Source organism: Triticum urartu, chromosome 7A (genome assembly GCF_056163025.1).
Source record: "Triticum urartu cultivar PI428250 chromosome 7A, HENAU_Tu73, whole genome shotgun sequence".
In the NCBI taxonomy this organism is placed as follows: Eukaryota; Viridiplantae; Streptophyta; class Magnoliopsida; order Poales; family Poaceae; genus Triticum; species Triticum urartu.
The window spans coordinates 148,514,025-148,529,470 of NC_141879.1; the positions used below are offsets into that span (position 1 = coordinate 148,514,025).

A 15,446-nucleotide genomic window follows, 5' to 3' on the forward strand; every position below is an offset into this window, starting at 1 on the left:
AAATAAAAGTTCTCCAAATGCCCTGAAATTTAAATATGATTTTTTCTGGAATATTTGAGAATATTTGGCACTGAGAACACAGCAGGGGGAGAATCCACCTGGCCACGAGGGTAGAGGGCGCGCCCTACCCCCCTGGGCACGCCCCCTGCCTCGTGGGCCCACGGTGGCTCCCCTCCACTTATTCATGCACCCACACACTTCTTCTTCCTCCCACAAACACGAATATCCAGCTCAAGCACAAGTTCTAGCTCATTTTGCTGCGATTTTCGATCTCCTTACTCAAAGCACCTCTCACAAAACTGCTTGGGGAGATTGTTCCTTGGTATGTGACTCCTCCATTGGTCCAATTAGTTTTTGTTCTAGTGCTTTATTTATTGCAAATTTGTGCTGCTTAGGTGACCCTGTTCTTGAGCTTGCATGTCAAATTTATTTGGTCAAAAGTAGTTTTGATGCATGATATAGGCTCTAGGCACTTGTAGGAGTTGTTGCTATCAATTTTGTTGAGTTTGGTTTACTTTTATTTGAAGTTACTAAAAATTTCAGAATTTTTCAGAAAATAATGAAGAGATTTTTGAGGGGCTCATCGAGACGAAGCTCGAAGTAAAAACAAAATGAAAAAGCAGAGAGGCCCAAATATAATCTGCCTCGCACCGCGGAGGTTCGGCTGTGTGAATGGCCTTCCGATGATTTCTTGAGAGCAGTCGGGATTTATGATGATTTTTATGAATTGGCTGAGAATGCTGGCCTCACCGCCTTCCTCCACGACCGACGCGAACAGTATCTCTTACTCACCAATATCTTTGTGCAAAACTTTCATTTCCATGCTAGGAGCTCACCACCTACGGTGGAGTTTTATTTATATGATGAGCATAAGGAGATGTCACTTTATGATTTTTGTCGGGTTTGTTTGATCCCTTTCGAGGGCACAATAGAGGAACCACACCGTGGCGATGTGGATGGGTTTATTGACACCATCACTGTAGGGGAAATGAGGAAGGTTTCCGATGCACGAATCACTAGCATACATTTTCCTGTTTTATGCTACTTTGCAATATTTGCTAGTCGTTGCTTAATTGGTCGCGGAAACTGTGGAAACCTTAGTGTTCCTGATATTATTATTTTGTTCCACGGTTTATTCTGTGATAACTCTGTTAGTATGGGCGATATTATTGCTAAACGGTTAAGTCTGAACCGTACAAAGGGCCCCATCTTTGGAGGCATCTATGCTTCACGCCTAGCTGCACATTTTAACATACCTATTAGGCATTATGAGAAGGAAAAAAAATTGCTGCCCACTGTTTATCTAGATTATAAGAGTATGGTGGCACACGATTTTATTGTTAAGAATAGGGAAGGGGAGCTTAAATACAAATTGTTCTTTCATAAACATCATCCTGAGACTATTACCCTGCCTGCTCCTTCCTTGTTTAATTTATCAGCAGGCCAGTACCTTGTTCCGTTAGAGGCTATTCACGCCTACTGGAACCCTACATCAGCCACAGAGCCAGAGTCGGAACCACAAGTTGATCCTCCGTGACAGTCTAATTACCATTGGGATCCGAAAATGATTGCCAACCAGTGGCAATCAGAGTCTTCTTCTTCTCAGTACGACCCCAACTATTATTATGGATATCCGCCAGGCCAGCCGTGGCCCTAGACCAACTTAGGCCAAAAGCCTAAACTTGGGGGAGTACGTATTTCTCACCGACACTATATTCATGTTCACACACTCATTGCTAGATGTCGGTGCTCATACTTTTTCATTGTAATATCCATGCTAGTTTAATTTCCTTTTTATGTTTTCTTCTTGTGTGTTTAATAAACCTTAAGAAAAACAAAAAAATAGTTGTAGCTTTTAGTTAGTTTACTTTCCATGCTTGTAGTAGTCATTAAAAAGAAAACCCAAAAATATTTCCTGTTCTTCTTTTGCTTGTTGGGAACTTTCCCGTGTAAATAGTTTTATTTCTTTTCTTTTCTTTGGGGCTCGATAGGAGAAGACCATGATTAAATTGTTGAAGTGGCTCTTATATGCATTATTGTTGATCTAACAAAAGAGCCCATATTGCCTTGTCTTCTCCTGTTTATTGAATGCTTGCAGATTCCAGCTTAGTCCAATGCACGTGCACTATTATCATTATTCACACTATTCAGTCGTGCAAGTGAAAGGCAATTATGACGATATATGATGGACTGACTGAGATGAGAAAAGTTGGTATGAACTCGACCTCTCTTGTTTTTGTAAATATGATTAGTTCATCGTTCCTGATTCAGCCTATTATGAATAAACATGTTTGCAATGACAACTAGAGATCATAGTTTCTTGTGCCATGCTTGATTAGCTAGGAGCTTATAATGGTTTACCTTGCATGCCAACATGCTATTAAAATGGTTATGATGTGGTATGATAGGGTGGTATCCTCCTCTGAATGATTTAAGTGACTTGACTTGGCACATGTTCACGCATGCAGTTGAAACAAAATCAACATAGCCTTCACGATATTTATGTTCATGGTGGATTATATCCTACTCATGCTTGCATTCGGTGTTGATTAATTTTAATGCATGTTCATGACTGTTGTCGCTCTCTAGCTGGTCACTTCCCAGTCTTCTTCTAGCCTTCACCTGTACTAAGCGGGAATACTGCTTGTGCATCCAATCCCATAGACCCCAAAGTTATTCCATATGAGTCCACCATACCTACCTATATACGGTATCTACCTGCCGTTCCAAGTAAATTTGTATGTGCCAAACTCTAAACCTTCAAATAAATATCCTGTTTTGTATGCTTGAATAGCTCATGTATCAACTAGGGCTGTCCGTATCTTCCATGTTAGGCGGGTTATTCTCAAGAGAAGTGGACTCCGCTCCTCACTCGCGAGAAAGTGGCTGGTCACCGGGATGCCCAGTCCCATGCTTTATGCAAATTAAATCAAAATAATTGCAAACAAAACTCCCCCTGGGACTCTTGTTAGTTGGAGGCACTCGTTGTTTCGAGCAAGCCATGGATTGATGCTTGTTGGTGGAGAGGGAGTATAAACTTCACCATTCTGTTTGGGAACCGCCTATAATGTGTGTAGCATGGAAGATATCGCCATCTCTTGGTTGTTATGTTGACAATGAAAGTATACCACTCAAAATATTATTCACCTCTATTTCAAAACCGAGCTCTGGCACCTCTACAAATCCCTGCTTCCCTCTGCGGAGGGCCTTGTGACGCCCCCAATTTAATCGTACACTAATCATACATGCAAATGTGTACGATCAAGATCAGGGACTCACGGGAAGATATCACAACACAACTCTACAAATAAAAATAAGTCATACAAAATTCATATTACAAGCCAGGGGCCTCGAAGGCTCGAATACAAGAGCTCGATCATAAACGAGTCAGCGGAAGCAACAATATCTGTGTACAGACATAAGTTAAACAAGTTTGCCTTAAGAGGGCTAGCACAAACTGGGATACAGATCGAAAGAGGCGCAGGCCTCCTGCCTGGGATCCTCCTAACTACTCCTGGTCATCGTCAGCGGGCAGCACGTAGTAGTAGGCACCTTCAGTGTAGTAGGAGTCGTCGTCGACGGTGGCGTCTGGATCCTGGGCTCCAACATCTGGTTGCGACAACCAGGTAGAAGGGATAGAGGGAAAAGAAGGAGAAGCAACCGTGAGTACTCATCCAAAGTACTTGCAAGCAAGGAGCTACACTACATATGCATGGGTATATGTGTAAAGGCCATATCGGTGGACTGAACTGCAGAATGCCAGAATAAGAGGGGGATAGCTAATCCTGTCGAAGACTACGCTTCTGGCAGCCTCCGTCTTGCAGCATGTAGAAGAGAGTAGAATGAAGTCCTCCAAGTAGCATCGCATAGCATAACCCTACCCGGCGATCCTCTCCTCGTCGCCCTGTTAGAGAGCGACCACCGGGTTGTATCTGGCACTTGGAAGGGTGTGTTTTATTAAGTATTCGGTTCTAGTTGTCATAAGGTCAAGGTACAACTCCAAGTCGTCCTGTTACCGAAGATCACGGCTATTCGAATAGATTAACTTCCCTGCAGGGGTGCACCACATAACCCAACACGCTCGATCCCATTTGGCCGGACACACTTTTCTGGGTCATGCCCGGCCTCGGAAGATCAACACGTCGCAGCCCTACCTAGACACAACAGAGAGGTCAGCACGCCGGTCTAAATCCTATGGCGCAGGGGTCTGGGCCCATCGCCCTTTGCACACCTGCACGTTGCGAACGCAGCCGGAAGCAGAACTAGCCCCCTTAATACAAGAGCAGGCTTTCGGTCCAATCCGGCGCGCGCCACTCAGTCGCTGATGTCACGAAGGCTTCGGCTGATACCACGACGTCGAGTGCCCATAACTGTCCTCGCATAGATGGTTAGTGCGTATAGGCTAGTAGCTAGACTCAGATCAAATACCAAGATCTCGTTAAACGTGTTATTTTGAAATAACCGCGAACGCCGACCAGGGCCAGGCCCACCTCTCTCCTAGGTGGTCTCAACCTGCCTTGTCGCTCCGCCACAAAGATCCACCTAGAGGGTCGTCGGGACAAAGGTCCTTTCAGCCCCCAATCCATGAATCACTCGCGGGTACTCCTCGAGCCAACCCGACTTTAGTCACCACATGTATCATGTATAAAGTATATAGTATATACCCGTGATCACCTCCCGAGTGATCACGGCCCGATAGTATAGCACAGCAGACGGACAAGAATGTAGGGCTACTGATGGAAAACTAGCATCCTATACTAAGCACGTAGGATTGCAGGTAAAGGTAACAACAGTAGTAACAAGGACAGGCTATGCATCAGGATAGGATAATCGGAAAGCAGTAACATGCTACACTACTCTAATGCAAGCAGTATAGACGAGAATAGGCGATATCTGGTGATCAAGGGGGGGGGCTTGCCTGGTTGCTCTGGCAAGGAGGGGTCGTCAGCACCGTAGTTGAACTGGGGGTCGCCGACAGTCTCGGGGCCTACCGAAAAGAAGTAACGGAGGGGGAACACAATAAATAACAAAGCAATCAAAAGCATCACAAAGCAAGACATGGCAATACGCAGCGCTAGGGGTGACCTAACACAATGCTAGGAGATATAGGTGAAGGGGGAAAACATCCGGGAATGTATCCCCAGGGTTTCGCATTTTCGGACAGTTGAACTGGAGGGGGAAAGTTGCATGATTGCTATGCTAGGGATGTGTGGCGGACGAACGGGCTGCGTATCCGGATTCGTCTCGTCGTTCTGAGCAACTTTCATGTAGAAAGTATTTCCATCCGAGCTACGGATTATTTTATATTAATTTTTAAAGTTTTAATTCATTTTCTAGAATTACTGAAATTCTGCTAAGTCCTTAGTTTTAAACATCATTTAGCTATTTTCTAGAGGCTATAACTAGTGTTCTATTCATCCTATGAATTGGTGCCTTATACCAATATTGATCACTTTCCTGTGGTCTACAAGATGGTATCAATTGCATCATTGTTAAATCCCTGTAACTTGTTTATTTTCTGCTCCAAAGTTGCTATGGCAGTATATCTGTTTTTAGTTCTGCCAGTTAACAGAACATAGACTTTTGTCATTTTCATAGGAATTAATCCAGGCAACTTTTGGATTTGGTCCAATGGAAAGAATTGAACCTTGACAAGTGTACTACCCACACATATTTATTTTAGCTATGTTGAACTTTGTTTAGTTCCTGTTTTGAGGCTGTTTAGGGGGCTAATCATTGCAGTTTTAGGAATTAATCCAGGCAACTTTTGGATTTGGTCCAATGGAAAGCACTTGTAGCAGCAGCATTACAGCAAGCAGCGGCACGCGCGCAGGGCGGCGATGCGGCAGCAGCAGCTATAGCAAGCAACAACAGAGCAGCGTGGGCATCAAGCAGCAACAGCGAACGCATGCGGGGGCAACGGCTCGCGAACAGCAGCAGTTCAGCAGCGATCAGCGCAGGCGCGACGAGCAGCAGCGAGGGCGCGCGAGGGAGGCGACAGGGGAGTGGCCGAGCGAGGCAGGCGTGTGCGCAGGCACGCGCGGGCTGTAGGGGCGCGGCCAGGAGAGGCTATGCGCGCTGGGACACGGAGGTCCGGCCATGGCGGCCACAGGCGACGGGGCGGGCGCGGGAGTACGGGGGCTGGCGGCTGCGGTGAGCGCGGCGGGTAGCGGGTTCCGTCCATGGCGGCAGATACGACTAGGGGACGCGCGTGAGCAAAAAGGAGTGGGGAAAGCAGCGGGAGCTCACAGCGAGGTCAACGTGAGCTCGAGGAAGACGATGCAGGTCGAAGCAGTGCAGATCAAGTGGAGGAGCGCGGCCACCATAGTCGAGGAAGACGACCCGATTGCGGTGACTCTCGGCGATCCAGCCCGTGAGGTACCGTGTAGAGGATGAAGGCGACGAGGCGGACCTCCTGGACATGTTTGAGCGGCGCAGACGAGGTCGATGGGGTGCGTTTAGGATGGTTCCGCTCGATTTGGTGCTCAGAACGGATGAAGTCGACCGCGACGGTTCTCCTGGATGCCTTGGCGCGACGAGGGGAGGTCGGTGGCCGCGACTACTGCGACGATGAGCACGGTCACCGCGTCGAGCTCCGATCTTGATTTGTAGTAGATGAGGAGGGGGCGAGCGAGGGGATTAGGGGGAGGCTAGGGTTGACCAGGCGAGGGGGCGAGCTTTTATAGGGCGCCGAGGTCGCGTGGATGCGCGCCGTGTGGCCATCCACGCCATGGACGCGCCATCTGCGTCCACGGGGTGCGGGGAACAGGGGAAGGGGAACGAGGGGGGGTTAGGTGGGCCGGCCGGGCAGCTTTGGCCGATTGGGCCACGTGGCCCAGCGGGGTGGTCTGGCCTTGTTTTTTTTCCTTTGGTTCTTTTGCCTTTTCTTTTCCTTTTGATTTCTTTTAATGTTTTCTTTTTCTTTTACTATTTTATTTTAGTCTTAGTAAAATATACAAGCAGCATCTAAATTAGTATTTCAACTTAGCTCCTAGTCACAAAAAGTCTAGTCCTCAAATAAATTAGTTTGACATTTTATTAATTACAAAAGGTATTTAAATAAGCGTTTTTACTACTGTTTTATTCATCTTATAGTACTTAAACATTTTATAAAGGTGTGGTTTATCCACCATAATTACATATGCAATATTTGGTTCACTCCAAACATTTTAGTTTTAATATTTGAAAACTTTTATTGCTTGCTTGATTTTGAATTTGAATTTGATTCGGTTTCGAACTAACGCAAGATTAGCATCAGTAATCAAAGTGACGTGGCGTCATTAACAGAGAATTACTGTAGCTTAATTATCCGGGCGTCACAGGCCTATCTATTTACTTTCATGTTGAGTCATCATCCTCTTATTAAAAAGCACCAGTTGGAGAGCACCACTGTCATTTACATTCATTACTATTAGTTTACATTGAGTATGACTTGACTGGATTTCTTTTACCATGAATTACAATGTCTAGTCAGTCCTTGATCTTTAAAGGTGCGCTGCATTTATGTTTTGCGGTCTCAGAAAGGGCTAGCGAGAAACCATCTTATTATATCATATTATGATTGTTTTAAGAAAGTGTTATCATCCGAGATTTATTATTATTGCTCGCTAGTTGATTATGCCATTGATATGAGTAAACATGAGACCTAAGCGTTATTGTGAATATGGTTAGTTTATAATCTTTGCTGAAAACTTGAATGCTGGCTTTACATATTTACAACAACAAGAGCAAACAGAGTTTGTAAAAGTTTTTATTTATCACTTTCAGTTTGTCAACTGAATTGCTTGAGGACAAGCAAATGTTTAAGCTTGGGGGAGTTGATACGTCTCCGTCGTATCTACTTTTCCAAACACTTTTGCCATTATTTTGGACTCTAACTTGCATGATTTGAATGGAACTAACCCGGACTGACGCTGTTTTCAGCAGAATTGCCATGGTGTTATTTATGTGCAGAAACAAAAGTTCTCGGAATGACCTGAAACTTCACAGAACATCTTTTCAGAAATAATTAAAAATCCTTGCAAAAGATGAAGACCAGGGGGCCCACACCCTAGCCATGAGGGTGGGGGGCGCGCCTGCCCCCTTAGGGCGCACCCCTACCTCGTGGGCCCCCTGGAGCTCCTCCGACCTCAACTCCAACTCTATACATTTGCTTTCGGGGAGAAAAAGTCAGAGAGAAGGATTCATCATGTTTTACGATACAGAGCCGCCGCCAAGCCCTAAAACCTCTCGGGAGGGCTGATCTGGAGTCCGTTCGGGGCTCTGGAGAGGGGAATCCGTTGCCATATCGTCATCGTCAACCTTCCTCCATCACCAATTTCATGATGCTCACCGCCGTGCGTGAGTAATTCCATTGTAGGCTTGCTGGACGGTAATGGGTTGGATGAGATTTATCATGTAATCGAGTTAGTTTTGTTAGGGTTTGATCCCTAGTATCCACTATGTTCTGAGATTGATGTTGCTATGGCTTTGCTATGCTTAATGCTTGTCACTAGGGCCCGAGTGCCATGATTTCAGATCTGAACCTATTATGTTTTCATCAATATATGAGAGTTCTTGATCCTATCTTGCAAGTCTATAGTCACCTATTATGTGTTATGATCCGTTAACCCCAAAGTGACAATAATCGGGATACTTACCGGAAATGACCGTAGTTTGAGGAGTTCATGTATTCACTATGTGTTAATGCTTTGTTTCGGTACTCTATTAAAAGGAGGCCTTAATATCCCTTAGTTTCCGCTAGGACCCCGCTGCCACGGGAGGGTAGGACAAAAGATGTCATGCAAGTTCTTTTCCATAAGCATGTATGACTATATTCGGAATACATGCCTACATTACATTGATGAATTGGAGCTAGTTCTGTGTCACCCTAGGTTATGACTGTTACATGATGAACCGCATCTGGCATAATTCTCCATCACTGATCCATTGCCTATGAGCTTTCCATATATTGTTCTTCGCTTATTTACTTTTCCGTTGCTATTGCTATCATCACTACAAAATACCAAAAACATTACTTTTGCTACCATTACCTTTTGCTATCGTTACCACTACTATCATATTACTTTGCTACTAAACACTTTGCTGCAGATATTAAGTTTCCAGGTGTGGTGAATTGACAACTCAGCTGCTAATACTTGAGAATATTCTTTGGCTCCCCTTTTGTCGAATCAATAAATTCGGGTTGAATACTCTACCCTCAAAAACTGTTGCGATCCCCTATACTTGTGGGTTATCAAGCCTCAAGTTGCAACTCAAGGGGGGAGTGTTTTTTTTTCATGCCTCAGTTGCAACTCCACCCCTGACTCGCAACTTGAGCATTGTAGTTTTTTTGTATTCGCCCTAGTTGCAACTCCATTGCCGACTCGCAACTCAAAAAGGTTTTGTATTCACCCTAGTTGCAAGTCCATCATCGACTCACAACTCGAGGCTTTCGTATTCACCCAGTTGCAAGTCCACCATCGACTTTGCAACTCGAGTGGTTTTTTGATTCATGGGAGTTGCAATCAGGCTCTTCACCCGCAACTAGAGGGGTATCCGTCACTCCAGTTGCAAGTCCAACATCGAGTCACAACTCGAGGCCGTGGGTGTTTTTGTTTTCCATGCCATAGTTGCAACTCCACCCTTGACTCGCAACTCGAGGGTTATAGTTTTGTTTGTATTCGCCCCAGTTGCAACTCCACCGCCGACTTGCAACAGGAGCAGGGGTAGTTTTTGTATTTGCCCCAGTTGCAAGTCCACAGTCGACTCACAAACTAGAGAGAGTTTTGTGTCCACCCTAGTTGCAACTCCACCGTCAACTCGCAACTCAGGTGGGTGGGGTGGGGTGGTGTTTTCTTGTTTTTGTTTCTTTTGTGTTTCATATTAGTTGTAGTTGCAATAAACCTATTTGACCACAACTAGGAGGGATTTTTTCGTTGCCCGAGTTGCAAGTCTACCATTGACTCGCAACTCAGACGGGTGTTTTCTTTTTGTTTTTTGTGCCACGGTTGCAATTCCACCCCCGTCCCCGCAACTCGAGGGTTGTAGTTTTTTTGTATTCGCCCTAGTTGCAACTCCACCCCCGACTTGCAACTCGAGGGGTGTAGTTTTGTATTCGCCCCAGTTGCAAGTCCATCGTCGATTCGCAACTGGTGAGGGTTTTGTGTTCACCCCTAGTTGCATCTGCACCCCCGACTTGCAACTCGAGGGATGTAGTTTTTGTATTTACCCCAGTTGCAAGTCCAGAGTCAACTCGCAACTAGAGTGGGGCTAGATTTTGTATTTTCCCTAGTTGCAAGTCCACCGTTGACTCGCAACTAGAGAGGGTTTTGTGTTCACCCTAGTTGCAACTCCACCCCCGACTCGCAACTCGGGGGGGGGGGTGGAGTTTTGTATTCACCCCAGTTGCAAGTCCACCGTCGCGGGGGGGGGGGGGGGTTGTATTCACCGTAGTTGCAACTTCTTCACCGAGTCGAAACTCGAGCGTGTGTATGTTTTTTGTAGTTGCCCTAGTTGCAACTCAACTTCCAACTCATAACTCAGGGGGGCGGTGGGATGGTGTTTGCTTGTTTTTGTTTCTTTTTGTGTTTCATGTTAGTTGCAATCAAGCTCTTGACCCGCAACTAGGAGCGTCTTTTTGTTTGTAGTTTTTTTGTATTCGCCCCAGTTGCACTAGTTTGTTAAAGGTCTCCATTTTTTGCCTTTTTTATCTCATATCTTTTTGAATTTTTTCTCATCACCTACTTGCTAATTCAAACCACAAACTAACTACTGGGTTTTTTGCTAATGGGGAGGCAAGCCTCAATTTTTGGCCAGTTATAATTGCATCATATGCACAATGCAAATTTTGTATTGTGTTAGTCACAACAACACTATGTTTGAAATAAACTTCACATTTTTTAATTACTAAGTTTATGATACCACTATCTTTTTTTACCTTTGTGATGAAAATTTTCTTTGGGGGATCATAAAACTAGCGCGGTCATCTGCGCCCCGCAAACCTTGTGTTCCCCCGATGGCCACAACACTATACTATATAATTTTGACATTTATTTTTTTGATTATTATTATTTTTGTTTTGTTTTTGAATTAGTTTTTACGAGTTCAAATACGATGTTCACTTTATTCAACACATTTTCTAATCTTTTTAGATTTTTAATGGATGGGTCATAAGACATGTTATACTCCACAAAATATTGTGTAAATATTAAATCTGGCCATCCATAAATTGTTTCACTAGTTTTTTCAATGTCCATTTTTTGGCCTTTTTTATCTCATATCTTTTGAAGCTTTTGTTCGCCACCTACTTGCTAGTCAAAACCACAAACAAGTGGTTTTTTTCCTACTAGGGAAGGCAAGCCTCAATGTTGTATTTGGAAGCACTTTTTAACTTTTTGTAGGTTTTTTTACAATCCCAAAGCACCAACGGTCTCCCATAATTATCCACACCGACACATTTATTTTGTCCTTTTTTCTCGTCTGGCACTGCTTGAATCGGTGGAGTAGAGGAGAGGAGGAAGAGACGGGGGCGACTAGCTCCAAGGCGATGGCGACCGAGCTCGCCGCCGACGAGCGCCCCGCAGCGCACCCCCGCGCGACGGAGGAAGCACTTGCCACGGACACGGCGGACGAGAGCTGCGCGGCCGGCGAGGCGCACAACATGAACGCCGTCGACGTCCTCTGCGCCACCGACAAGGCACCGTCGGGCGGCTCTGCCCGCGAGCTCTGCGCCGCCGACATGATCTGCGGCATCCCCATCGGCCCGCCATGCGCCGCAGCCGAGGCGCAGCAAAAGCCAGTGAGCAGCACGCCAGCACCCCTCTCCTTCCCTCCTTGAACCCTGCTTGTTTTTGTTCGTTCACATTGTCGAATTCTTACTCAAAATTGTGGCCGTCCAACTCGAATTAGCGGTGTGTGTCATGTTTGTGTTCTAAGCCAATGGACTAGTTGTGTGGGTAGCACATAGGCGAGTGGAATGACAGGAGGTGACTAGCTATGTTTTGAATCTGCACATGAATTGTTTTCAGTTTAAGATGTGCAGTCTGTATCCACATAGGTCGAGCCTCCAGGCATAAACTCCGGAAGCCATCAACTACACTAGCTGAACTGGACTGGTGCTTTTTTTGCCTGATGTGATTCTGGAGTTTATGCAATTTGAGCAGGTGTTTAGTCTGACCTGCTGAACTGATGTTGTTAAAGAAGCAACCTACTGAGAAGAGCCAATCTTCATTTGATGGCGTTGCGAGTCTATTTGTTGTATGATATTTTTGCTGAATATTTTGTATTCAGCTGTTTAGCTGGACATGTTTGTGTGGTGGATGCTCTGGTAAAAACGGAATGCACGGACCTTTAATCATGCCAGTTGAAGAGGGCTGCCTGCAGAAATCGTTCAAGTTGCATCAATTGTTGATTCATGGAGTGAACAGGAAACAAATTAAACACGGTTGCAACTATTACAAAGCCCAGTCCTTTTTTGTGTCTAACAAACAAACATGCAAAAAAAATGTAACATCTAGATGTGTCTAAAAACAGTTTGTCTAATTCACATCTAGATGTTTTTTAAGAATGTCACATCTAAGCTCCCACAAATACATAATGCAGCAACAAGAAACAAAAAAAACAAAGACAAAAAAAAGACCACAAACAGAGTGGACATTAGTTTAGATGTGACATAACTATGTCACATCTAGATGTGTCCTAGAAAGATCCTTCTCCTTTACTAGATAGAACCGTACTCACCTCAGTCAAATGGGGTGGCCGAAAGAAAGAATCGTACTCTAACTGATTTGGTTAACGCCATGTTAGACATATCGGGTTTCTCCAAGGCATGGTGGGGGGAGGCGATATTGACAGCATGTCATGTACTAAACTGAGTCCCCACAAAGAACAAAGAGATAACTCCATTCGAGGAATGGGAGAAGAAAAGGTTAAAGCTCTCTTATCTACGAACCTGGGTTTTTTTTGCGAAGTCAATGTGCCAATTCCAAAGAAGCGCAAGCTTGGACCAAAGACCGTGGATTGTGTTTTCCTGGGATGTGGGTTAGATTTAAATGTGCTAGTCATACTCTTCATGATGCTCTCTTTATGTTTCAATTCTTATCTTTTATGTGAGCATCATTGAAATCATCATGCCTAGCTAAAAGGCATTAAAGAAAAGCGCTTGTTGGGAGAGAACCCAATATTTACCCTTACTGTTTTGTGTGTTTACACGATTAAGCTACTGTAGTAATTGTGTTTTATAGATTTTGTTTCAATAAAGAGCTAAGTAAGACCTTTGGGAAGACTTGGGTGAAAGTTAATGTGATCTTGCTGTAAAAAAACAGAAACTTTGCGCTCACGAGATTAACTGTCATTTTTTACAGAAGAGTGCGATTGAGTTGATTCTTTTTTAGAAGATTAATAGACAAATTCCTCACGTCCACAAATTTATTTCAGAATGTTTGGAGTAGCAGAAGTATGGTTGGTGTTCAGATCATTACATACTGTTCTGTTTCTGACAGATTCTGTTTTCATTGCATAGTCTGCTTGTTTTCTAGTTTCTATGGCTTATATTTCTCAATATATATTGTAGAAATGTTTTGGTACAGTAGGCATTGTGTGAGAAAAATTATGAACCTTGTCTTTGACAGTACCAAAGTGAATGGTTTACTCTTTATCATACTAACCTATCTCAAGAAGCTCCGTTAAGTTTTGTGTGATTGAAGTTTTCAAGCTTTGGGTGAGATAACGATATGAGGAGAATAAGGAGTGGAAATACTCTAAGATTGGGAACGACCAAGGCAGCCCAAGGTAATATTCAAGGAAGACTCAAGCGCCTAAGCTTGGGGATGCCCCGGAAGGCATCCCCTCTTTCGTCTTTAAAACTATCAGTATACCTTACTCAGAGCTATATTTTTATTCGTCACATGATATGTGTTTTGCTTGGAGCGTATTTTAAATTTTACTTGATGTTGGAATAAAATAATTGGATCTGAAATCTTGAGTGAAAAAGAATCCTCCCATGGCTAGCTAATTATTTGACTACTCAGCGTTCTTCACTTATATCTTTTTGGAGTAGTTTGTCATTTACTCACGTGCTTCACATATATCCTATGAGTAAATGGTTGAATGAATTGAATATCATAAATCTGAATTTATATACATTTCATATGCTTACAACATGGGGAGTAATGACTTCACACATAATAAGTATAGGTAGTAAACTTATTGGAAGTTAGCAAACGCAGAATTTGTCACTTGAACAATTCATGAAAGAATATTGAAGGAAGAGACATTTCACATATAAATATACTATCTTGGACATCTTTTGCAATTGTGAGCACTCATTAAAATATGACATGCTAAAAGGTTGATGTTGGACAAGGAAGACAACTTAATGGGTTATGTTTTCCTATAGCCGAAACGTTATATTGTCTTGGATCATCCAACATGTTGAGCTTGCCTCTCCCTCTTATGCTAGCCAAATTCTTTGCACCAAGTAGAGATACTACTTGTGCTTCCAAATATCCTTAAACCCAGTTTTGCCATGAGAGTACACCATATCTACCTATGGATTGAGTAAGATCCTTCAAGTAAGTTGTCATTGCTGCAAGCAATAAAAATTGCTCTCCAAATATGTATGATTTATTAGTGTGGAGAAAATAAGCTTTATACGATCTTGTGATGTGGAAGAAATAAAAGCAACGGACTGCATAATAAAGCTCCATAACACAAGTGGCAATATAAAGTGACGTTCTTTTGCATTAAGATTTTGTGCATCCAACCATAAAAGCGCATGACAACCTCTGCTTCCCTCTGCAAAGGGCCTATCTTTTACTTTTATCTTCTACCCTTATACAAGAGTCATGGTGGTCATCACCTTTCCCTTTTTACACTTTTTCCTTTGGCAAGCACTTTGTTTTGGAGCGATCCGGATATATATATATATATATATATATCCACTTGGATGTAGGTTTTCATAAATTAGTATTGTTGACATTACCCTTGAGGTAAAAGGTTGGGAGGCGAAACTATAAGCCCCTATCTTTCTCTGTGTCCGATTAAAACTTTGAACCCATAAATATTACGTGAGTGTTAGAAATTGTGAAAGATTAAATGATAGTTGAGTGTGTGTAGTTTGCGAACCAAAGCTCTTACATAGTCCCTTCCCGAAAATAAGATGAATTGCAATTGTTTGATGACTAAGAGCATGGTTTGTTAGTTTTTAAGAAAGTTTATGATCTATACTTTAACATGTGAATAGCTTGTTACTTGATCATGAGAAGTTTTATGACTTGAGCTACTGTAATTATATATAATGATGCTAGAAAAAGTGATTGGAACTATCATTGATCAAACCCATGCACTTGCTAGCATTCACACTTCATAAATTATTTCTTTTATCATTTACCTACTCGAGGACGAGCAGGAATTAAGCTTGGGGATGCTGATACGTCTCCAATGTATCTATAATTTATGAAGTATTC

At 43.4% G+C, this 15,446-nt stretch overlaps 1 protein-coding gene across 1 annotated transcript; it reads left to right on the forward strand.

Annotated features, from left to right (window-relative positions):
- Positions 1 to 11,482: 11,482 nt before the first annotated feature.
- LOC147958676 (uncharacterized) lies at positions 11,483 to 12,492 on the forward strand. Its single transcript, XM_087537681.1, has one exon. It carries the CDS (start codon positions 11,528 to 11,530, stop codon positions 11,816 to 11,818), a length of 291 nt encoding a protein of 96 aa, XP_087393807.1. The 5' UTR covers positions 11,483 to 11,527; the 3' UTR covers positions 11,819 to 12,492.
- The last annotated feature ends 2,954 nt before the right edge of the window (positions 12,493 to 15,446 follow it).